The sequence below is a fragment of the Schistocerca cancellata genome, chromosome 7, assembly GCF_023864275.1.
Source record: "Schistocerca cancellata isolate TAMUIC-IGC-003103 chromosome 7, iqSchCanc2.1, whole genome shotgun sequence".
In the NCBI taxonomy this organism is placed as follows: Eukaryota; Metazoa; Arthropoda; class Insecta; order Orthoptera; family Acrididae; genus Schistocerca; species Schistocerca cancellata.
In genome coordinates, this window is record NC_064632.1 from 597,022,151 (window position 1) to 597,048,931 (window position 26,781).

The window sequence follows — 26,781 nt, forward strand, 5'->3', positions numbered from 1 at the left end:
AAAATATGAGCATTCTCAGTTAAAAAGAAATGTAATGTGATAGAAATAAAGATGATACATGAATAAGACTGTGAAACAACGTATAGACACAAAGAAATGAATACAACAACAACAAAATAAGAATAAAGATAATGGTGGCAATGACAATAGACGATTGCTGTTTTTGGTGTCCAGCAAAATATATATATATAATAATATATATAAATAAAACAATCAGGAATAAACAGTTTCCCACTGCATCGCTTAGCTGCTTTCTCAGAGTCCTTTCCAGTAGTTTTGCGTTGGCTCTGGAATGACTCCCTTGTTATACCAGGGAACCGTGTAATGGCTCCAGCTTCAAAAGACAGTTTACGACATATGTGCTCTAGCAACAATAATTTCTGCTTTTGTTCCTGTCCACACTCGCTACTGTATAATAACTTAGTATCGGTCTTTCCAACCACATCTTCCTAATTTCTACATCTACATCTACATACATACTCCGCAATCCAGCATACGGTGCGTGGCGAAGGGTACCACGTACCACAACTAGCATCTTCTCTCCCTGTTCCACTCCCAAACAGAACGAGGGAAAAATGACTGCCTATATGCCTCTGTACGAGCAGTAATCTCTCCTATCTTATCTTTGTGGTCTTTCCGCGAAATGTAAGTTGGCGGAAGTAAAATTGTACAGTAGTCAGCGTCAAATGCTGGTTCTCTACATTTCCTCAGTAGCGATTCACGAAAAGAACCCCTCCTTTCGCCAGCCGTTGTGGCCACGCGGTTAAAGGCGCTTCAGTCTGGCACCGCGCGACCGCTACGGTCGCAGGTTCGAATCCTGCCTCGGGCATGGATGTGTGTGATGTCCTTGGGTTAGTTAGGTTTAAGTAGTTCTATGTCTAGGGGACTGATGACCTAAGATTTTAAGTCCCATAGTGCTCAGAGCCATTTGAACCATTTGAACCCCTCCTTTCCTCTAGAGACTCCCACACGAGTTCCTGAAGCATTTCCGTAACACTCGCGTGATGATCAAACCTACCAGTAACAAATCTAGCAGCCCGCCTCTGAATTGCTTCTGTGTCCTCCCTCAATCCGACCTGATAGCGATCCCAAACGCTCGAGCAGTACTCAAGATTCCCAAAATTCTACCAATGAACCGAAGACGACTATCCGCCTTCCCCACAACTGCCATTACATGCTTGTCCCACTTCATATCGCTCTGCTGTGTTACGCCCAAATATTTAATCGACGTGACTGTGTCAAGCGCTACACTACTAATGGAGTATTAAAACATTACGGGATTCTTTTTCCTATTCATCTGCATTAATTTACATTTATCTATATTTAGAGTTAGCTGCCATTCCTTACACCAATCACAAATCCTGTCCAACTCATCTTGCATCATCCTACAGTCACTCAACGACGACAGCTTCCCGTACACCACAGCATCATCAGCAAACTGCTGCTATCCACCCTATTCAAAAGATCATTTATGTAGATAGAAAACAACAGCGGACCTACCAAAATTCCCTGTGGCACTCCAGATGATACCCTCACCTCCGATGAACACTCACCATCGAGGACAACGTACTGGGTTTTATTACTTAAGAAGTCTCCGAGCCACGCACATAATTGGGAACCAATCCCATATGCTTGTACCTAAGTTAGGAGTTTGCAGTGGGGCACCGAGTCAAACGCTTCCCGGAAGTGAAGGAATATGGCATCCGTCTGATACCCTTCATCCATGGTTCCCAAGATATCATGTGAAAAAAAGGGCGAGTTGCGTTTCTCAGGAGCGATGCTTTCTAAAGCCGTGCTGATGCATGGACAGCAACTTCTCTGTCTCAAGGAAATTCATTATATTCGAACTGAGAATATGTTCGAGAATCCTGCAACAAACCGATGTTAAGGATATTGGTCTGTAATTTTGAGGATCCGTCCTTCTACCCTTCTTATATACAGGCGTCACCTGCGCTTTTTTCCAGTCGCTCGGGACTTTACGTTGGGCAAGAGATTCACGATAAATGCAAGCTAAGTAAGGAGCCAATGCAGTAGAGTACTCTCTGTAAAACCGAACTGGAATCCCATCAGGACCTGGCGATTTATTTATTTTCATCCCATTCAGCTGCTTCACAACCCCAGGGATGTCTATCACTATGTCCTCCATACGGGAATCTCTACGAGACTCAAACGGCGGTATGTTTGTACGATCCTCCTGCGTGAAAGATTTCTCAAATGCTAACTTTAAAATTTAAGCTTTCGCTTTGCTGTCTTCCGTTGCCAGGCCAGACTGATCAGTGAGCGACTGGATAGAAGCCTTCGACCCACTTACCTATTTTACGTAAGACCACAATTTCCTTGGGTTTTCAGCAAGATCTTTTGCTAAGGTATGACGGTGGTAGTGGTTGAATGCTTCGCGCATCGCTCTTTTTACAGCAGCACGAATCTCTACTAACTTTTGCCTGTCCTCATTCTCCGGATCTTTCTTGTACCGCGAGTGCAACTGCCTTTGCTTCCTGAGCATTCTCCGAACTGCGCTGTTAAAACACGGTGGGTCTTATCCGTCCGTAACGCACTTTTTCGGCACATACTCGTCCAATGCGTGACTTACAATGTGTTTAAAATTTGCCCATAATTCTTCCACGTCCATCGTACCGGAAGTAAATGAAGTCCATTCATTTACTAAGTGGGATGCTAACAACTGCTTATCTGCTCTTTCTAGTAAGAATACTCTCCTAGCCTTCTTGACCGACTTTTTAACCTTCGTAACCATAGTCTTAATGACAACATAATGATCACTAATCCCTGTCAACACTGACACCGTCTATGAGGTCTGGTCTGTTCGAGGCTACCAGATCTAAAATGTTTCCATCGCGCGTTGGCTGTCGATTTAGCTGCTCAAGACAGTTTTTGTATAATCTGTTTAAAATTAATTCACACGACGGATTGTCTGTACCACCTGTAATGAATCCATAGACATCCCAGTCTATACTAGGTAGGTTGAAGTCGCCTCCGACTAATATAGCATGATCCGGGTACTTCTGCAATACAGAATGTAGACTGCCTTTGAATGATTCTAGAACTGTCACGGTGGAACCTGTTGGCCTGTAATAACACTCCACAATTGACTTTATTTCCCCTAGCCCTGTTAAACGTATCCAGATAACTTCACAATCACACTCTACTTCGACCTCAGTAGACACAATATTTTTGTCAACTGCAATGAAGACACCACCTCCTACGGTGTCTAATCTGTCTTTCCGATACACGTTCCAACCCTCACTAAATACACTCCTGGAAATGGAAAAAAGAACACATTGACACCGGTGTGTCAGACCCACCATACTTGCTCCGGACACTGCGAGAGGGCTGTACAAGCAATGATCACACGCACGGCACAGCGGACACACCAGGAACCGCGGTGTTGGCCGTCGAATGGCGCTAGCTGCGCAGCATTTGTGCACCGCCGCCGTCAGTGTCAGCCAGTTTGTCGTGGCATACGGAGCTCCATCGCAGTCTTTAACACTGGTAGCATGCCGCGACAGCGTGGACGTGAACCGTATGTGCAGTTGACGGACTTTGAGCGAGGGCGTATAGTGGGCATGCGGGAGGCCGGGTGGACGTACCGCCGAATTGCTCAACACGTGGGGCGTGAGGTCTCCACAGTACATCGATGTTGTCGCCAGTGGTCGGCGGAAGGTGCACGTGCCCGTCGACCTGGGACCGGACCGCAGCGACGCACGGATGCACGCCAAGACCGTAGGATCCTACGCAGTGCCGTAGGGGACCGCACCGCCACTTCCCAGCAAATTAGGGACACTGTTGCTCCTGGGGTATCGACGATGACCATTCGCAACCGTCTCCATGAAGCTGGGCTACAGTCCCGCACACCGTTAGGCCGTCTTCCGCTCACGCCCCAACATCGTGCAGCCCGCCTCCAGTGGTGTCGCGACAGGCGTGAATGGAGGGACGAATGGAGACGTGTCGTCTTCAGCGATGAGAGTCGCTTCTGCCTTGGTGCCAATGATGGTCGTATGCGTGTTTGCGCCGTGCAGGTGAGCGCCACAATCAGGACTGCATACGACCGAGGCACACAGGGCCAACACCCGGCATCATGGTGTGGGGAGCGATCTCCTACACTGGCCGTACACCACTGGTGATCGTCGAGGGGAGTGCACGGTACATCCAAACCGTCATCGAACCCATCGTTCTACCATTCCTAGGCCGGCAAGGGAACTTGCTGTTCCAAGAGGACAATGCACGTCCGCATGTATCCCGTGCCACCCAACGTGCTGTAGAAGGTGTAAGTCAACTACCCTGGCCAGCAAGATCTCCGGATCTGTCCCCCATTGAGCATGTTTGGGACTGGATGAAGCGTCGTCTCACGCGGTCTGCACGTCCAGCACGAACGCTGGTCCAACTGAGGCGCCAGGTGGAAATGGCATGGCAAGCCGTTCCACAGGACTACATCCAGCATCTCTACGATCGTCTCCATGGGAGAATAGCAGCCTGCATTGCTGCGAAAGGTGGATATACACTGTACTAGTGCCGACATTGTGCATGCTCTGTAGCCTGTGTCTATGTGCCTGTGGTTCTGTCAGTGTGATCATGTGATGTATCTGACCCCAGGAATGTGTCAATAAAGTTTCCCCTTCCTGGGACAATGAATTCACGGTGTTCTTATTTCAATTTCCAGGAGTGTATTTCAGGAGCGCGTCCCGATTTCTCTGCCTCCACGTCGACTGGTGAGTGTTCATCAGGGCACCTCGCACTACTGCCTAGCCTAAAAAACCCAATGTGCACGCCACAAGTACTCTGCTACCCGAGTAGCCGCTTCCTTTGCTCAAAGCTCTTACTCGGTTCGGTCTACCTACATTTGTCTGCCTCAAATATCTGCCACTAACGTTATTATTAATGTTATTAGTATCAGTGGAGCTAGAATTAACGTCGTTAATTCCTTGTCAGCACTGAACCACATTACAAATACTTCTCACATTACAGTTAATGTCACTTAATAAGTAACTAAAGCGTGAAATATATACTGCACTGCACATGTTCGATGCGGGAGAGGGCATGTAGGCCTCCACCTGATCAGATTAAATAAATAAACAAGTTTTCCTGTTACTGACATTTGCCAAAGAAAGCAAAACTGCACGGTCTATATGAAAATTTTCTTTGCTTGAGGTACTGCGACTGTGAATTTCAACGTTCATCTGGGTTTAACTTTTATCGTTAACTGAACATGCCATTAGTGAGCAAACGTTTTGGTGCTTGTGTCTAAGAATCCCGTGGTCACTGATGACGGTTCTGCGAGATGCTCCTTTATCAACTATAGATAATTGTTTTATTGTTCGTTTATGTAGCAGAAGGCTTTTTTGATTCAGATGCATTACTCCAGAAGATTATACGACACGACAGTATTGAGTGAAAATACGGAAAGGGGGGCACCAATAGTATGTGCAAGGCAAGTATGAAAGAGCGATTCACTCTAGTATACACCTGAACACCTCATCCTGTATATTACCATTAGCCTTTTCTTCGGGCAATTGCAAGTCGTTTCCATTTGAGTGTAACCGCAAAACAACAGTTTCTGTTAGGTCAAATGTTAAGTTGTTTGCTGTAAATCAGTTCCAAACATTTTCCATTATTATCCTGGTCGTCTCTCGAGTGGCTGTGTTTGGGTCGTTCATCAGAGTACATATCTTGAAGAGTGCTACAACGTTCAGGCTGAAACATTAAATGAAGGTCAACAAAAGTTCTGCTATAAGTGCAAATTTTGCAGGACACCATATTTCAAGTTACCACTCATAATTTTGTTATATTGTGGTGGTATCATTTGTTAACGTAACCTTCCATTGTCTGTTGCCAACATAAGACACAAAAATTGCAAGTGGATTGCATTTCACGCCAGACCAATTAATTTACCTTGCAGAATTTTATGATCCGTTTAATCTAAGGCGTTGGCAAGAACAGAGAAAATGTAACCTGGAAACTGTTTAGTTGTAGCAGATATGTGTTTGTGACTGCATACATTGCTTTCTTTGTAGAGGATCTTTTGTAAAAGTCAAATTAAACTATTGCAAAAAGATTTTTGTTAAAATGGAGGTAAACTTATATGTCAGAAGTTAACATCTCAAAAATATTTGGGAGCCAACGAAGACGTAGTTGGATTTATAATAAGGCATTACTTCTTATCTTCAGTTTTATAAATCGATGATACTACTGCATATTTCAGTCTTTCACCTAATATACTTGGATTTATTGACTGATTACAAAGGTAACATATAGCAGTATGTTCCTCCCTTAGTTTTTAAAAATGTAATAAAATACTGTTTATTAATTTGTAGGATATTACACCTGTAGTGGAACACAATGAGAGAATAAATATTTAATGTTTATTGCTCAGCTGAGAGTATTCTGTGCAGTGACATATCGTTCATCGAAAACATCTGTAAATATTGCTAATTAATAATGATATGACACAGTTTTTATATCAGGGTAGTCAACATAAGTGAGAATTTAAGTTCAATTAATCGCCTGTTGTCCTCAGACATATCGGCAGAGTGTGGTTAACCGTAGGATCAGATGGGCTTAATAATGAAATTATTTTTTCCTGACACAACATGTTTTTCTGGCAGAACAAGTAGGGCATCTTCCTCCTGTTTGTAATTATGGACTCAGAACTGAGGCAGCACTTCCGCTTTCCACATTAATGACGAAATTAATAATATGACTTAAGTGTCGTCCAGTTATGATCATAATTTACCTAATGATATAGATATTCACAACTATTCTTACAGCTAGGTCTCTATACTAGTGCATGCTGTTGTAAGTAACACACTTTTTATTACATAGATTTTCAGACTTGATTAATAAAATATGGTAATAAGCGATAGCCTCCTGCAAGTGAAACAAACAGTTGAAAATTTCAAGTGAGTGTCTCTGTAAGTTGGTGTACCATGACAAATCTGGAAAATTCTCCTTGTCATTTACATCTGCATCTTGAGGGTCTAGGCTTACGAGTGACTTAGTCACTCTTATAAATGACGTCATCAGTCTTATCAGTTATGTCATCATCCTTACCTGTTATAATCAGGACATCTTTCCCACTCTCCTCCCTACTCCCACTCCCCACCAATTGCTGTCAACCAATCACAGTGTAGTATTAAAAATGAAACAACCAATCAAAATTATAGATGGGGGAACTAACCCAACAGAGTTATTGGGGAACTAAAAACCAACACTCCCTCCCCTCCCCCTACCCAGTCGAAATCCAAGCTGGTGGAATTAGCTGAATAATATTAGTGGGTCTGTACTCTTGCCAATCATTACCTAGTGTTAAAATAAAATATCCAATCAAAATTTCCAAGGTCGCTGCACTAGGTCATTTGTGCTTTATGGCCCATCCCCTTCCCCTCTTACAAACCAGTCACAGCAAAATATTAAAATGGGGCAATGGTGCATGCAATGACGATAGTTTTAACAGATAAATAGAAAAGAAACCCCAAGATGATAGTAGTAGTTCAATTGCTATATATACCCTAACACCCCTCCTCCTGTCGTGCAGCCAACAAAGCCTAAAAAGAGACCACCAGCTGCATCTCTTCTGTGGTGTTCATGTAAAATAGTGGAAACACACACACACACACACACACACACACACACACACACACAGACGCCCCCTCCCCCCCACACACAAGTATTGGAACAAAGCCTACTCTGGTCCACTGTGCATTGTTGGCAGGTGAATGCAAGATGGTGGCAATGGCGTCATCCAAAATAGTGGCATATAGACTTGGCAATAGCGCATGGCATCATCCAAGATGGTGGCCAAGATGTCATTCAAGATGGCGGATTTTGGCGGAAGTTTGAATTTTGGTGGGGAAAGTACCACGCCCCACTCCCCCTGAAAAATGGCGGTAAGCTCAAATTCCAACAGGATGATGCATTACACTATGGTTATATCTCTTCTAAGCAAAGAAAATCGCAGGAAGTTAGGCCACTTGGGCTACCTCCACTAACATAAGTCACCCGACTGCCACCTCTTCCTAGGGATTCGTGGGAAATGGAATCAGCCTGCAATGGGCTGCTGGAGAGAGGAAGGAGTGTACTTTATTTATTTTCGAACAAATTAATTATCAATAGAGTATATTTATCACAGTGATACAGAACACAGGCTCTGACATGCTACACAGCATACAGACCTGCAAACTACTCCTAAATAACTCATCTACAATGCTCTACACACGTGCCTGCTAATTGTAAAATGTCAAAATAATGCATTGCATAGTCTACCACTCGTAAATAATGCAATACTTTGCATCAAGAGAGCCAAATAACTACTAAATTGTCAAAATAATAATCCATCTAAAATACTCTTCAAATATGCTCGCTAATTGTCAACTATCGAAATCAGGTACCAGTCTTTATTTAAACAATTATAGACAGCACCACCATCCAGTGTGTTTGCCAGGAGGTCTGGACTCCAACTGACTTAGTATACACTACCACCAGCAGAGGGTACTGTCGTCTATGATGTCATCTGATGAGGCGACTACCATTATTCAAGATGGCGGCATACATTGTGTTCACCACGAGGCCTAGTACATGTTGACACCACCAGAGAGCGCTACTGTGGGAATGAATTTTCGCCAATGCCACGCCCACCTGGACTTGGAAGGAAATAGTTGAAATCTCCGTTACGATCCTGAACCGACCGCCACGTCCCCTTACTAATCCATGTTGTCAGGCTAACGTGCACTAACGTGTACTGAAGTGTACTAACATGCACAAACGTTTACTAACAAATGGCTCAAATGGCTCTGAGCACTATGGGACTTAACATCTATGGTCATCAGTCCCCTAGAACTTAGAACTAATTAAATCTAACTAACCTAAGGACATCACACACATCCATGCCTGAGGCAGGATTCGAACCTGCGACTGTAGCGGTCACGCAGTTCCAGACTGAAGCGCCTAGAACCGCACGGCTACACCGGCTGGCGTTTACTAACATGCACAGGGCATGATGTAACCCAAAATGGTGGGGGTAAATGGCGGGGAAAGACTCTGCCTGTGCTGAACATGAGTTTTTATTTTGCAGGCAGTGTCTCCATCACCAGATGTAGGCTCCAACTGACCTAGTACCCAGTACCAGCACTAGAGGGCCCTGTCGACCCTGATGTCATCTGTTTGACCGCTTTCTCTATATTGCCATTCTAACGGGACACTTCCGATGGGCCATATTGGCATCACAGTGTCAAGCCCGCGCCCTCATACTGACGTTACAGATCATGCAATAGAAATCTGCCCACGATTCAAATGGAACACGTGGGCGCCGCTGTTCCCTGGTCCTGACCCCACCCCGGCTGCAGCTAGGCACTCCCCGCGAAGTGATGTGGCCATCAGCTGTGAAACGACACACAGACATCTGTTTGGGAACCGCACGCATGAGGCAGCGGCATTCCCATCATACTTGACACACCTGAGAAATTCCTCTCCAAATATGTGGTCATCTAGGTGCTTTTGATGATGCGATCATACGGGAGCGAAGACCTATTTCCAAAGTGCAGATGCTCCAAGGTGGCATGCTTGCAGAAACACCCTTGTTTAGAAATAGATCACTGTCTAAGCACAGACGGGGGGATTGTCCCAAGCACATTTATCAACATTCTCATCCTTATAGTGATGTCACATGACTATGTAAAAATAATAACCAAGTCGACCTCACAGAAATTGTATATTGCCCTTGAAATAGTTAACACTCGCTTTCTTGGTGTCTCAGCTTGTATGCACGGAAATTCTTGCCCTAACAGAATCTGTTTAGTGAAACAGCGCAGAATAACGTCGAATGCAGTCTTCCTCGAGGACCTTACGAGGTACCCTCTCCATCAAGTGTTACCCTTCCTGCTTTCAACTCAGACAAACGTCCCCTCCGCTATGTAGAGATCCCTGTATCCCAGCACAAAGGATATGAATGAATCGAGCATTATGATTGGCTCTTGTCGAATTTACCCGCCGAATTACTGATGCCGCCGGTATCGGAGCACCATCCATCTTTTCTTTCTTTCTGCACACAGGACTTACAGCAGTAAAATTATTTTGCACAGATCGCTAAATTGCACTCACATTAAACCCGCAAAGTTGTCTACACCTCATCAAATACATACCAGACTCACAAGAATATTGCAATCTAAGAACATATTCACCACTCTAACTACAATTAAATATTATTACTATTTCCGTAACAGTCTGATACTGATCTATGTACACGTAATTTATGCTCTTCATGGTTGTGCTTCTGGAACGAATCTCAGTATCTATAGCGCACATAATTTCCCACTTACAAAATCTCTCGCTGGTATCTATGTGCTGAATCTATTCATCCCTCACGATAGGATACACAGTCATCCTCTCTAGTCATGCCACAACATAAAGCATAGTACCTTTACAATGCAATATATACACATTTTACACAAGTCCAATTATCTTTTATATCTGTACAACACCCGAAAAAATTATCTTATGCCTACACTCACACCGACTATATGTCACAATGCTTCTCAGTCCAAGGGAAGCACCATCTGCCTTTTCTTTCTTTCTACAGACGTGACATTCAGCGGCAAAGAAAACTATTTTACACTGATCGCCATTTTGAACTGACAACTAAACCTCGCAAAGTGCCCTACATATCAACAAATACTGAAAGACTCTTACTCAGTTACACTGCTCTCCCACTGAGGACAGAAGCTTGAATATTAGAGCATGAAACTGATATCCAACACAGCAATATATCACTGCATTCCATGTCAAAGTAGTAAACATACAATTCATATCTTGCACCAAACAAAATCATCTCTTTTACATCATTCATACATATACTGTGAAGATAGGCAGTACTGTATATACTCCTCACAGTACTAGATATTTTCCCGCAGCTGACGAACACACGTCATCCCCCCCCCCCCCTCCAACGCATGACAGGCCACACTCAGCCAACCGAAGTCGCTCTCAGAACTGTTCTGCAAATTCGGGATCGTATCCCCTTGACACAAATGCGTTACTGTTTCTCCTCTGAACCTGCTTCCTTGCTTGCTCGCTTTTCTATGCACATCTCCAGGCTCAGAGATTACAGGAACACATGTATTTTCGCCATAATATTAGACCATTTTCGCGGTACTTGTCGATATCAAGCACTAGGCAACATCCTACCGATCGCTAGCACAACATAATTCCCAACATATAGACTGGAAATTATTTCTCTACAAACCCCAAACTTTACCGATATGCAGCGTGCTGTAAACCACTGGGTAACTAGAAACAAATATAGGAAACTGATATTTCCATGTCGGTAATGTAACATGTTCCAAATCATCCCTATAATTTACAAGCCAACTAAGGTCTTTCCCATGTCTAGAGAACTGGTAAACCTGTCTTCCACATGCTAGATGCACACTCCACAATCGATCTTCTCTCAACTAAATAAAGGCGCGAATTGTGCAGAAGCAGCCAACCAAACAATTTACATGGGAGGGAATAATGGTCCAGCGCAACCGCACCTCCATATACAATCTTCTCAAATTTCCACTTGATCACGAAAGCAGTCCTACACATACTAAGTATTAGTTCGCTATTCGGACGTCTGGACGACGGCCAAGTTAACTCAGATACATTCATACACTCCGACAGGGCTCTGATTTGGATGGCTGCTGCCGTTAAGAGGAAATGTGAATCATTCCCACTACAGGCCATGGATACACGGAATCATTCTAGAAAACTGGTCACATATAATTTTATCATTATACGTACAATTAAATGTTACGATCGTAATGTCAATTGAAGGGCATTCGACAATGAGCCGAGTGTCGGAAATACACCCTGCTGTCGGCAATGGCTCTGGAAATAGAAATATCACTACCTTTCTTATGACTTGACATACTCTTCCGCTTGATATAATAGTACTCCAAGTCAAATCCATACCCTCCTTACAACTGGGCATAGTCATGATAAAGGATCTTTCTTTCTATGTATTCGCAGCACATTACACTTGATTACATTGAAATACAGTTGCCATTCCCTGCACCATCGTCAATTCGCTGCAGATCCTCCTGCATTTCAGGACAATTTTTCATTGTTACAACCTCTCGATATACTACAGCATCATCCGCAAAAAGCCTCAATGAACTTCCGCTGTTATCCCCAAGGTCATTTATGTATATTGTGAATAGCAATGATCTACGACACTTCCCTGCGGCACACCTGAAATCACTCTTACTTCGGAACACTTCTGTCCATTGAGAATGACATGCTGCGTTCTGTTATCTAGGAACTCTTCAATCCAATCACACAACTGGTCTGATAGTCCATATGCTCTTACTTTGTTCATTAAACGACTGTGGGGAACTGTATCGAACGCCTAGCGGAAGTCAAGAAACACGGCATCTACCTGTTAACCCGTATCTATGGCCCTCTGAGTCTCGCGGACGAATAGCGCGAGCTGGGTTTCACACGATCGTCTTTTTCGAAACCCATACTGATTCCTACAGAGAAGATTTCTAGTCTCCAGAAAAGTCGTTATACTCGAACATAATACGTGTTCCAAAATTCTACAACTGATCGAAGTTAGTGATATAGTTCTATAGTTCTGCACTTCTGTTCGACGTCCCTTCTTGAAAACGGGGATGACCTGTGCCCTTTTCCAATCCTTTGGAACGCTACGCTCTTCTAGAGACCTACGGTACACCGCTGCAAGAAGGGTGGGCAAGTTCCTTCGCGTACTCTGTGTAAAATCGAACTGGTATCCCGTCAGGTCCAGTGGTCTTTCCTCTTTTGAGCGATTTTAATTGTTTCTCTATCCCTCTGTCGTCTATTTCAAAATCTACCATTTTTGTCATCTGTGCGACACTCTAGAGAAGGAACTACAGTGCAGTCTTCCTCTGTGAAACAGCTTTGGAAAAAGACGTTTAGTATTTCGGCCTTTAGTCTGTCATCTGTTTCAGTACCATTTTGGTCACACAGTACATTTTGTTTTGTTCCTCCTACCGTTTTGACATAAGACCAAAATTTCTTACGATTTTCTGCCAAGTCAGTACATAGAACTTTACTTAATTCGTTGAACGCCTCTCGCATAGCCCTCCTCACACTACATTTCGCTTCGTGTAATTTTTGTTTGTCTGCAAGGCTTTGGCTATGTTTATGTTTGCTGTGAAGTTCCCTTTGCTTCCGCAGCAGTTTTTTAACTCGGTTGTTGTACCACGGTGGCTCTTTTCCATGTCTTACGATCTTGCTTGGCACATACTCATCTAATGCATATTGTACGATGGTTTTTGAACTTTGTCCACTGGTCCTCAACACTATCTGTACTTGAGATAAAAATTTTGTGTTGAGCTGCCAAGTACTCTGAAATGTGCTTTTTGTCACTTTTGCTAAAGAGAAAATTCTTCCTACCTTTTTTAATATTTCTATTTAAGGCTGAAATTACCGATGCTGTAACCGCTTTATGATCGCTGACTCCCTGTTCTGCATTAATTGTTTCAAATAGTTCGGGTCTGTTTGTCACCAGAAGGTCTAATATACTTTCGCCACGAGTCGGTTCTCTGTTTAACTGCTCAATGTAGTTTTCAGATAATGCACCAGACAGCGCTCCACATATTTCTAACACCTCGAGCATAGTTATTAATTTACAATCTATCTCTATGCGTATGAGAGTCACAGAGCATTCTCGCTGTCTTAGGGTAAAATACTTTCCCGCATTGTTACTGGCCAGCCCACCCCACAGCACCGCTACCGATTTACTCTGCATCCGAGCAGAATGGAGCTCACCGAGTCCTCACCTGTCCAAGTGTATGAGATTTCTCGTGCTGCGTCCATATCGAGGAGCTTAGCACTCCTCATTGACGTATAGTAACAGATTTCAAAGTGACGTGATGTTATAGCAGACAGTTAAGAAGAATAAGAAAAGAATGATTTTTACGAGCAATGGAGCTCGAGGCGTATGGAGTTCGACGCATTTTTACGTAAATCAGGCAAGCTATCAACTCTAAAGTATTGTTCTGGAGTCTAGGATCGGTACTTGGAAGGTATTAGTAAGAGAGAGAACATAAACACACGCACTCCTAAGGCTACTACGTTCTGCACTTAAAACGGGCTATAATGTTAGATCGCGTGCGTTTCCGACCTGTCACTGGTATGGAATGTAGCGTTGTTAATATTCCATAGTGAGAAATATATTTCAAGCGCATGACATACATCCTTCTTCCCGGTTTCTCTACCAAAAACTGCTATCGAACCGTCAAACACTTGGTCTGCGTGATACGAGCGCAATATAGCTTTGCAGAGACGCATAGTGTCCACTGTCCACACCCGATCACGGTTCAGAAATTATACGACGCCTGCATTAGGCCTACATAAAATGATCGTTAGTAGCGGGGGATACATCCTGCAAGGAAACAAATAAACGCATAGCAGCGTCCAACATGTGAAAATTATAAGTCATTCCGTCACTAACCCTGTTACCAGCACATCTGACAGGCAAATGTGTATACAGGGATTGAAACGCCTCACAAGCTCCTATCGCTAACTTAATTATGACGCTGAATTCTCGATTTTACACCCAAGATGCGACAGGGGGATCGCATAAATCAAAGTTCGTTCAGAGGAATGCCTCAAGTTTCATCACACATGAGATGGAAGTCCTCTGATGATCGACAGGTATACCGTTAACGATCGCAAGTAGATAGTGCTTTAAAACGCATACAGAACACGTGGCTGTACACGAGTAGAACGCAGACTATGTCACGCGACTGATGCATCCGGACAGAACACTGGAAAAAAATTGACCTGCAGCAACTTCTCCTTCTCTAGAATGCATCCGTCAACCATTAAATCGTACCTCGTTACAGCTCTGTCTCAATCGATCACCCCGTCCACGCTCTCTGTTATCCCTTAACACAGATGCAAGTAAGTTTAGAGGTGAATGGTTCTCTGTCCTCCTGAAGAGCACCAAATACCAGGTGTACCGGTATGAAATGAGCGTTGAGATACAAATGTGTCGATAGGGAACATTTGTTGTGAACGAGCCTCAATTTTTTTTGTGTGGTTGGTATGACATCTGTCAACGATATTTAGTATGCATCAAGTCGTGGAACAAACAACATCATATGTTTTCATCGTGTTAACAATGTCAAATTTTGTACCAGAAAGTGATGATTTGCGGAAAGCATTAATTTTTTGTTTTCATTTGAAAAAAAAAGAGCTGCAGAGTCGCATCGAATGCTTGAGAGACATATGGTGATCATGCTCTATCAGAAGCAACATGCGAAAGATGGTTTCAACGGTTCAGAAATAATGATTTTGATGTAAGAAATTAAGAACGTGGAAGAGCATCAAAAATGTTCGAAGACGCCGAATTGCAAGCAATATTGGATGAAGATGATACTTTGAGTCAGAAGTAAATGACAGCAATGCTAAATGTTGCACAACAAACAATTTCTGACCGTTTGAAAGCTATGGGAATGATCCAAAAGTGTGGAAAATGGGTGGCACATGAATTGAATGAAAGACAGATGGAAAACCGAAAAACCATTTATCAAATTTTGCTTCAAAGACACGAAAGAAAATCAATTTTACATCGAATTGTTACTGGCGATGAAAATCTGATTTATTTTAAGAATCCTAAACGGCAAAAATCATGGGTTAATCCGGGACGACCATCAACATTCACTGCAAAACCACATCGATTCGGCAAGAAGACAATGCTCTGTGTTTGGTGGGATCAGAAAGGTCTGATGTATCATGAGCTTCTAAAACCCGGTAACACTGTGAATACTAATCGCTACAGACAACAAATGATCTATTTTAACGATGCTTTGATCGAAAAAAGACCAGAATGGGCCAGAAGACATGGCAAAGTAATTTTTTTACACGACAATGCACCTGCACACAAAGCAAAACTGGTTCAGGATACAATCAAAACACTTGGCTGGGAGCTGCTACCTCACCCGCCGTATTCACCAGACTTGGTCCCTTCCGACTACCATTTGTTTTGATCAATGGGACACACATTGGCTGAGTAACACTTGGATTCCTACGAAGAAGTCGAAAATTGGGTGTCTGATTGTTTTCCTTCAAAAGACGAACATTTCTATTGGCGTGGTGTCCACAAATTGCCAGAAAGGTGGTCAATACGTATAGGAAGCAATGGTTAGTACTTTGAATAAAATGTTTTTACTTTTCAACTCAAAAATTGTGTTTCATTTTCACAAAAAATCGCTCATTTCATACCGGTGCACCTGGTACAGTAGTCAACTCACGTGTACCACTGGTAGCTCAATAGACATACAGTATAATGCTGTCTCGACGGAAAAAATTGACTGCCTCCCGTGTCGACGCTGACGTCACACGTCAAACCCAGCTGCACTAGTGCGGCGGTACAGCCCTCCGACTGGCAGCGCAGCTCACCACCCGGCTGTCTCACGACAGACAACGACCGGCAAGTAAATATATCGATGCGCGGTGCTAGGGCCGCTCACGGTCAGGCGAAGCAGCAACTCAGTGACAACTGTAATTTAAATTAACGAAGTGAGGTGGAAGTACGTTAAAAACCGGGTGTTAAATACATGGTGGCGGGAACAAGAGCCCCGCACAACTCACACGTGTTGGCCTACTATTGAAATTCAAGCTCGGATCGTGATTACTGTTCCCTTCTTTCACGATACGCCAATTTCCAGAACGTATAGCAATTTCACAAAACATGGAAACACGTTACACACACCTTGTTCTCGCCACTGGGCCCTCGTGCACAATGAATCTATAAGTCACACATGCTACTCTATTCAATTTCAAAACACGAATGGTATCTCACACCCACATCTTAGTTTAAGATACATCCTGACCTTAAGCTTTACCAGCTGTGTCTTAGCATTTCATCGTGCTCTTGTGCAACACGACTCAGAGATTTACCATTACAAATCTCCACACGATATCTTAAAATATTAAAAACATTTTTAAAGTTTCACACACCCATCTTAATTTAAAACCTGTCCTGATTTCCTAACGCTGAAATAAAAGAGTTAGTATCGTCGTCGCTCACTTAAGGTGAACTCACCAACCATGCCACACTTTCTTAGCGGAGCTACCCAACACGTCCACTCACCATGACGTCCGCTGCCAGAGTGCTTTAGAACAGCACATCACCCAGCATACTTTGCCCCCCCCCCCCCCGCCCTACGCAAGTCCTCCAAAGTATCTTAAATGAAGCTCCCCTCTTACTGCTAACGTGCGGCTGATCCTGGCGGAGGTTCGAGTCCTCCCTCGGGCATGGGTGCGTGTCTTTGTCCTTAGGATAGTTTAGGTTAAGTAGTGTATAAGCTTAGGGACTGATGATGACCTTAGCAGTTAAGTCCCATAAGATTTCACGCACATTTGAACATTTTGCTAACGTTACTCATCTCTGCTTGACCAAGACCTGAAGTTTCGACTAGTTGTTGCTCTCTTTGGGCACTCTTCCATGTCTGTCCAGCAGACGCTATCCATTGCTGCAATACTTAAATTGTACAAATATCTTTCTGTCTGTCTCTCTCTCTCTCTCTCTCTCTCTCTCTCTCTCTCTCACACACACACACACACACACACACACACACACCACACACACCACATGGGATATTCATTAAGGGAATTACACAGGAAATGTTGGCTTTACAAGTTGGAACATTAATAAATGACCATTGGTTTTGCCTTCCTTGAGTTTGCTATTACATTTTCTGTTCTGACTGAGTTTACTTTTATGATTGTCATTACATTGTCTGCTGAAACTTATTTCTGTGAGAGGGTATAAGCAGGGACCTCTCAATGTATTCAGACAGTTCCTCTCATACGCTTTTCCAACTACCCTGTCAAGCAGACAGTGAAAGGACCCAGCATAATGTCGATCGAGTAAAATGCGAAAAACAAATCGTCACAGCGTAAGCGAGATCTGTCTCATGTCTGCATGAAATCAAAACATTTAAAAGGACGTTTCCATCCACAATACAATAAAAATTCTTAATAAGATCTTTAGTCCAGCCCTTTGCTACTTTCTCAGCACCTTTGAAAGATTTCCCATTTTGGTATGCGAGCATATTTAACAAGCACGTCACTTCTCACTAACAGAAGCCCATCGCTGTGAGTCGCTCGTACCCACCCACTTCCTTACTGCCGGCCGCGGTGGCCGTGCGGTTATAGGCGCTGCAGTCCGGAACCGCGGGGCCGCTACGGTCGCAGGTTCGAATCCTGCCTCGGGCATCGATGTGTGTGATGTCCTTAGGTTAGTTAGGTTTAAGTAGTTCTAAGTTCTAGGGGACTGATGACCATAGATGTTAAGTCCCATAGTGCTCAGAGCCATTTGAACCAGCCATTATGTTCCTAAGACAAAATATTAATTTTGGGCTCTAGGGTGCTGTAGAACTATACACGACTGTGGGCAACGGACTGCATTTAAAAGAAAAGTATGATTATTTCTTTTTTTTTTTTTGGCAGTAAGGTGCCTTAAAGGCACATTACTATGCGTGGTTAACTACCTTCGTCAAGAAGATGTTTAATTGATAGATAGTCATCATTAATATCTTTTCTAGTATGATGTGATATCCTGACACAGGTGATGGAATATAAAGGGGTCAATTCGTAGGTTTTGAGGTGTTCCGACACTGGTTCGGATAGGCGTTGTTATTAGTTTGCGTACCCAGTCACCTGTCTACTCTACTTTTAGTTAGGGTTGTTATTTGTAACAACTCAGACCTTCAGATTATGCAACAGTTTCTACTTCATTCTATTTGCTGATGCACGGTTAACATTGGAAGTTAACCCACATAGCCTCGAGGCGTGATTGGGAGGTAAATACAAGCAAGTCTTAGGATATCAAATTATCCTGTTTGCTGTTAGCCACATCTGAACTTTGATCAGGTCTCACGTGCACATAAGATACTCAGTGTTCGTTCTAGAGGTTATTCTTCTAGAGCGGACGACACCAAGTAAACTTTTTTTTTTATTATCCAGCATGTGTGCTGTTCATATAACGGGTTAGAAAGTCACTGGTCGAGCAGCCGCTTCTGCCGTACTCTCATATATGCAGATTCACACTGATTTTATAGAGGACATAGCAATGGGTTCATGGGACGATGCAATACTTCACCAACGTTACCGCAGTTGTTTTCTGCTAGCGCTGTGACAGCTTTCTGCTGCCGCTGTGTGGGTTCTGCTTCTCGGTTGAGGGTCTGCTGATAATGAGCTGTCTTTGCTGTGGCAACTCCCTGGTATTTTGGCACATCTTTCCGCTGTTCCTCGACTTGCTCCTTTTGTTTCTTGCACGTCTCGGCCCACACTGTGGGCTTCGCTGTCTGTCTGCCTCGATGGCTCTCCTGCTGCGGTCTTGTTTGTGTGAGCCTTCCTCACCGTGCCGGTTGTGCTTTCCGAAATTCCTGGAACACTCATCGTAGGGCTTTCCCCTCTGTCAGGGTACCTTTTGTAAACTTACATTATTGTGTAAAAAAAAAATAATCAAAAAATGGCGCTTCTATGGCAAAAACAGTCTCCGCTGCGGGCTGTTTATAAACAACAAAATAGAAGCATCTTTATCGACGGGCGCTGGCGCTCCGAAAGGCGCAATCACTACACAACCTAACTACATTTCGTTGTGGATTGGCAAGAGAGCCAACCCACTGTGAGAGGAAGCCGAAAGGCACGCGTTTTAGCTCACGCAGGCTGGCGTGAGGTCTGGAACAGGTCAATGAAATTATACTAGCAAAAAACGTACGTAGCTGCTGGAATACCTAACTTTAATCCATAATTGGTGAACATCGCTCTTGACGTTACATGTTTCACAGCATCAATAGTAACTGGTAATGGCGCCTTGCTAGGTCGTAGCAAATGACGTAGCTGAAGGGTATGATAACTATCGTCTCGGCAAATGGGAGCGCATTTTGTCAGTGAACCATTGCTAGCAAAGTCGGCTGTACAACTGGGGCGAGTGCTAGGAAGTCTCTCTAGACCTGCCGTGTGGCGGCGCTCTGTCTGCAATCACTGATAGTGGCGACACGCGAGTCCGACGTATACTAACGGACCGCGGCCGATTTAAAGGCTACCACCTAGCAAGTGTGGTGTCTGGCGGTGACACCACACATTTTATATGGTCAATTCTCCGTTTCCCATCCATTAGAGAAATCTAGGACAATCTCTCCCGTTCCTGCGTGGTTACAACGTATCTGTGGAGGTGCTTTGACATCGGAAGGCCGTCTCAGTTTAATTAAGAATTAACAATTTATCACAGCACATATTTTCGGTACAGAAAAAGAATTAGACATATTTCAAAGGACCTATTTCTAATGTTACAATGATGACATGTTTACTATAGGAGAAATACATCAAACATGCTGTTCGAAGTGCATACTCCCCTGATATGTGTGCAGGAAATCTACCCTGAGGAGGATCTCAACTGCCAGCGACGGGATAACTAGACAGACCGCCGAAACTGAGTGCGGCTGACAGGTGAAGTCTAACTACACCCGCCGTCTAACGTCGGCGCATTTGTCTTGCACGCCGCCACGTACTGTGGGCCGTTGTGACGGCCATGTCGGCCACCCGCAGGCAGCGCGGCATCTGTGTAACACGTCTTCTCGTGTTACCGAGGCCTGGCTGCCCGAGTCAAGCACAGGGAATTGCCTATCTATCCATTTTGATATTTACGACCGGGCATTTTACGTACATTGTTTCGTCCCCTTCTTCAAGTAAGAAATATCCCAGTCCCGTTTCCTACCTCTGTTCCGCCGTTTATCGTGCCCTCCGCACGTCTTTGCCGTGTGTTTGCATTTGCGTCACGCCTTTCCTCGTTGTGTCGAAGGTCCAGCCGAGAGCCATTCTACCGCATCTCCCGCGTTCCAAATTGTATCGTGTGTCCCGTTCGTACAGCCTGTACGTGAAGTTCGTTGACATCAGACATTTTCTGTTTTCTACTCCGTAATGTACTTCGGACTTTCCTGAACATTATGTAATACATTAAAATCAGACAATTGTGAGACCTTCAAATAATATTTTGAATGTTGACGTGTGATTATCAGCTATTTTTGTAGTAAGCCAACTTCTATTGATTTTTATACGTAAATAAAATGACTGAGCGTAAAAGTAACTCGAAGAAACGCTACTTTTGCGGGTAACAGATATGTGAGACCTGCATATTTTTCTGAAGTACTTTCTTTCATAGAATATCAACCGCTGAAAAGCCGTGTCATGCTTTTTGTCCACCTGCGCCCCTGCACGAATTTACACATAAACGTTCTCTTCTTTTGGCACTGATGGAGGCAATCAAACCTATTTACAGAGATTTGGTAAATCCTGAGCTACTAAAGAAGTGTTTACATGGGAAGACCCAGAATGTGAACGAGTCCTTCAATAACGTTGTCTGGGGCCGTGTGCCTAAAAATGTATTTGTTTGCCTGATTACTCTAAAGATAGCAATATCTGATGCTGTAATAACTTTTAATGGTGGGAAGTATGAAAGACTTAAGGTTCTCGAGAAGTCAGGGGTAAGATTGGACAGAACGCAGCTTAAGGGCTGCGGAAACTGGATGAGCTTCGTGTACGTGAAGCAGAGTTATCTGGTCAGCAAATGACAAAAGAAGCAAGAAAGAAAAGGAGGGAGGCAAGCACTGGGCTGTAGTGACACTGAAGAAGACACAGGCTACGGGCCAGGACAATACTAGTGCATAAAAGACGCAAAAATGTAAGTCTGTATAACAACTTGTAATAAAAAAAGTTTTAAACCTCAATATCTCTCAACTACATTTTTTTGCAATAAATGACCCGTTTTATAAAAAAGTACTGATGGTAGAGACACGAAATTTTCGCTGCATGCCAAGTGTGAGATTCAACACATATGGAAGTAGAATAATTAAAATATCCTCAGTTGTTTTGTTTTTGTGTTCATTTATTTAAAAACTTCTGTAGAAAATTGAGTGTTTGACAAAAAAAAGATAAAATGCCCCACAATACAATTTTAGTAATAATTCTAGTTCAGTGGATCTAGAAAGGTGCATTCAATAATTATGGGAAATTGTAAGTTGGTGCCTTAAAAAGTTTCCAGGACAATGGGTCACAAAATTCGATAGTGTAACATTGGCGGCACAGGGCATACAATGACCCCTTAACGCCAGTTGCTCCGGCCAACGGCGCCCGTTTCCTCGCGGGCCGTTTCGAGCCTGCCTCGATCGACGGCCGATGCTCGGTGGCGGTGTGGGTTCCTCCCTCCTGGTGGGAGCGCCACTTTGTCGTACTCGAGGTTTGCCTGGTTCTTGCAGGAGGTGCTGAACGGAGGTGTGATATTGCAGCCCCAAATTTCGGAGGCAACTTAGTCCTACAAATCCTTATCAACTCCGCCGCTAAGGAGGATTGTCGACATACTGGTTTCGTCGCACGAGATCTCTAAAAAACGCGACGGGGTCAGGATGTGAGCAGTCATTGTAATCTGGCAGCACAAGTATCGGAAGCTTTGTCCGCTATTGTTGTGAGACGGACCAAAACCCCCGAATAAATGCGGCACGCGACCTACAGTGCTCTGATAACGGTTGCTTTCTGACGGCTGCCTTGATTCTCAAATGACTGTACACGAATCTGATTCGGAGCGCTTCGCCCCAGGAAGCGGGCAAAGTATGATCGAACTGTGAAATTTACGATTTGGCGCGTTGCAAATTTAAAGGGGTCGGGGACAGTCGAGTGTTTTGACACTGAGACGAAGTGCTTTTCGCATTCTTTCTCGTTTTCTGATGTGCTCGCTGTGCCGTGAGCGGGAATCGGGTCGGCGCGCACCCTTCCTAAGGTGCACAGTCGTTCCTGCAGCTCCCGCAATTCTCCGTCGTCGTCACTAACGTTTGTTGTTGTTGTTGTTGTTGTGTATGAATTCCTAGGGGACCAAACTGCTGAGGTCATCGGTCCCTAGACTTACACACTACTTAAACTAACATTTGCTAAGAACAACACACACATCCATGCCCGAGGGAGGACTCGAACCTCCAGCGGGAAGGGCCGCGCAATCCGTGACATGGCGCCTCACACCGCACGGCCATCCCGCGCGCCCACTAACGTTTGTACGTCGGCCTACGCCACGAGCGCTACTATTGTCGTTCTTATTTTTAGGATCAATATTATGCAAATGATCAATTACTCATTAAATACTGATAATTTGGACAGTGCTAACAAAGGTATTGTTAGAATTACGTGAGAATAAAAAAAAGCACCAGCAGCGAGATTCGATCCAGAGACCTTGCGCTCACGAAACGCAGCACTTAACCGACCACTCGGCTGCGGGTTGCTGGCCAGACACGTTAGTACATATACGCATTGTTATAACTTTCAAACTCGATCTTTCTCGAAAACGGTTGAGAGTTGCGCCTTCCTCTTTACATAAGTTGAATTCCTAGCCATGCCGTACACACCCTGTCAACATGAAAAATCGGTGACGGCAAGTATGTACGTTCCCCCTGTCAGTGGAGAATATGTTCAACAGTTCCTTTGCAGGGTAAGTACACAGAAGGTCTGCTGTGAGAAAGGTCCGGTTATCGGTATGTCAAAAACACAGATTAATTTCCTACCAGAAAATCGCTAGCGTTAGTCTGGATTTCACGTTAATGCAAAATGAATATGTAATGAAAGACAAAGGGGCTTGCGTAGCAGAGTACTATTAAGTACTACACTGCACAACCATTGGTTACTTTTATGATTTAAATGTCAAAAACACACATTAATTTCCTACCAGAAAATCGCTAGCGTTAGTCTGGATTTCACGTTAATGCAAAATGAATATGTAATGAAAGACAAAGGGGCTTGCGTAGCAGAGTACTATTAAGTACTACACTGCACAACCATTGGTTACTTTTATGATTTAAGGAGCCACTGTCGTAGTGCTTCGTGCAGCACCTCCTCACTTCCAAAGGTGATTGATGTAGTACAGATGTATTACAGTGTAAGCCTTTGTAAAGTACGCTATTGGCTGCATAATAGATACAGCTCTACACAGAGGCAATACCAAAGGAATTAAGCTGGATGGTATAAGAGTAAAAGCAAAGGTTTCTCTCTTCATTGAAGCTGCTCTCTCTCCTTTCATAAAATTGTCAGTGTAAGAGAGAGATAGCTGTAACCGGTCGCTGATATTACTTTACAGACGACGCTGCAGTTTCTGCTGCTGCCAGTTAGTGATTACCTTAACCCATTCAACACTCCCGACTTCTGTCCTTCATAATGGCATTTTCAGATCACAGTATATTAATGAATGGAGAAATGAATTGGGCATGTGTGTGTGTGTGTTTCTTTCTTCGAGGGAAAGAGGTGAAATGGTTTTGTGTATAGTGTCAGCAAACAAGAAAAAGTCAGAGGAATTCTGGTTACTCTGAAATATGGAGGACAGTTCTGTAATACTACACACACATTCTTTTATGTACCTGACTTTCAATCAGACATACCTGACATCTGATATATCCAATCAAGTTTAGCTCATGGTCCACTGTTTCACTTGCTTTTCCCCAGTGTTCAGTAGTTTTATGGTTTGCTCACACAAATATGGAGGAAAAGCAAAGATGACGTCAATGTAATTGAGTATTTCTCTGTTGTTGCAGGGCGGGAATTTCTTAACAACAAGAAGACGTATAATTTCCAGGAAAAACTTGCCACTGTACCTTACGATGGTAAGTATATACGTTTTCCTTCCTTTATCGAGAGACGATGTGCTTTTTGCACTTATCTAATAACCTATAATAGTAATTATTATTATTATTATTATTATTATTATTATTACTCTCTCCTTTCTCAGACGTTATGTCTGGTTAAAAATGGAAAGTGACGCGGACCTTGATCAAGCGTGACTTCCTTTTAACTGTACGGTATACGTTACGTTGCATTTAGGAACTTTCGGGTAATTGAACATGTATCAATAATTACAGATTTCTGTAGTTGTATATACAGACTGTTACAAAAAGGTACGGCCAAACTTTCAGGAAACATTCCTCACACACAAATAAAGAAAATATGTTATGTGGACATGTGTCCGGAAACGTTTAATTTCCATGTTAGAGCTCATTTTAGTTTCGTCGGTATGTACTGTACTTCCTCGATTCACCGCCAGTTGGCCCAATTGAAGGAAGGTAATGTTGACTTCGGTGCTTGTGGTTGGTTCAAATGGCTCTGAGCACTATGGGACTCAACTGCTGAGGTCATTAGTCCCCTAGAACTTAGAACTAGTTAAACCTAACTAACCTAAGGACACCACAAACATCCATGCCCGAGGCAGGATTCGAACCTGCGACCGTAGCGGTCTTGCGGTTCCAGACTGCAGCGCCTTTAACCGCACGGCCACTTCGGCCGGCTCGGTGCTTGTGTTGACATGCGACTCATTGCTCTACAGTACTAGCATCAAGCACATCAGTACGTAGCATCAACAGGTTAGTGTTCATCACGAACGTGGTTTTGCAATCAGTGCAATGTTTACAAATGCGGAGTTGACAGATGCCCATTTGATGTATGGATTAGCACGGGGCAATAGCCGTGGCGCGGTACGTTTGTATCGAGACAGATTTCCAGAACAAAGGTGTCCCGACAGGAAGACGTTCGAAGCAATTGATCGGCGTCTTAGGGAGCACGGAACATTCCAGCCTATGACTCGCGACTGGGGAAGAGCTAGAACGACGAGGACACCTGCAATGGACGAGGCAATTCTTCGTGCAGTTGACGATAACCCTAATGTCAGCGTTAGAGAAGTTGCTGCTGTACAAGGTAACGTTGACCACGTCACTGTAAGGAGAGTGTTACGGGAGCACCAGTTGTTTCCGTACCATGTACAGCGTGTGCAGGCACTATCAGCAGCTGACTGGCCTCCACCGGCACACTTCTGCGAATGGTTCATCCGACAATGTGTCAATCCTCATTTCAGTGCAAATGTTCTCTTACGGATGAGGCTTCATTCCAACGTGATCAAATTGTAAATTTTCACAATCAACATGTGTGGGCTGACGAGATTCCGCACGCAATTGTGCAATCATGTCATCAACACTGATTTTCTGTGAACGTTTGGGCAGGCATTGTTGGTGATGTTCTTCCACCTACGCTCAATGGAGCACGTTATCATGATTTCATACGGGATACTCTACCTGTGCTGATAGAACATGTGCCTTTACAAGTAGGACACAACATGTGCTTCATGCAGGATAGAGCTCCTGCACATTTCAGTCGAAGTGTTCGTACGCTTCTCAACAACCTCTTGCCCACGCAACCCGGGTACCAAACGTAGAGACTCTTCGTGCTCGTATTGTGGACGGCTGTAATACAATACGCCATTCTCCAGGGCTGCATCAGCGCATCAGGGATTCCATGCGACGAAGGGTGGATGCATGTATCCTCGCTAACGGAGGACATTTTGAACATTTCCTGTAACAAAGTGTTTGAAGTCACGCTGGTACGTTCTGTTGCTGTGTGCTTACATTCCATGATTAATGTGATTTGAAGAGAAGTAATGAAATGAGCTCTAACATGGAAAGTAAGCGTTTCCAGACACATGTCCACATATTTTCTTTCTTTGTGTGTGAAGAATGTTTCCTGAAAGTTTGGCCGTACCTTTTTGTAACACCCTGTATAAGTTAGGATGTAGATGTATTGCGTTGATGTACTGGTGGATATTGTGTGGTATGACTCCTGTAGTTGATAGTATAATTGGTATGATGTCAACTTTATCCTAACGCCACATGTTTTTGACTTCCTCAGCCAGTTGGATGTATTTTTCAATTTTTTCTCCTG

At 43.8% G+C, this 26,781-nt stretch overlaps 1 protein-coding gene across 2 annotated transcripts in view; it reads left to right on the forward strand.

Moving 5' to 3' along the window:
- Positions 1–26,781, forward strand: part of LOC126092114 (titin-like) — a 511,816-nt gene that overhangs the window by 69,028 nt on the left and 416,007 nt on the right. For both annotated transcript variants that reach the window (XM_049907552.1, XM_049907553.1), the window contains one exon: positions 24,612–24,680. In XM_049907552.1, coding sequence (XP_049763509.1) covers positions 24,612–24,680 — 69 coding nt within the window. The remainder of the gene's footprint in view (positions 1–24,611; positions 24,681–26,781) is intronic.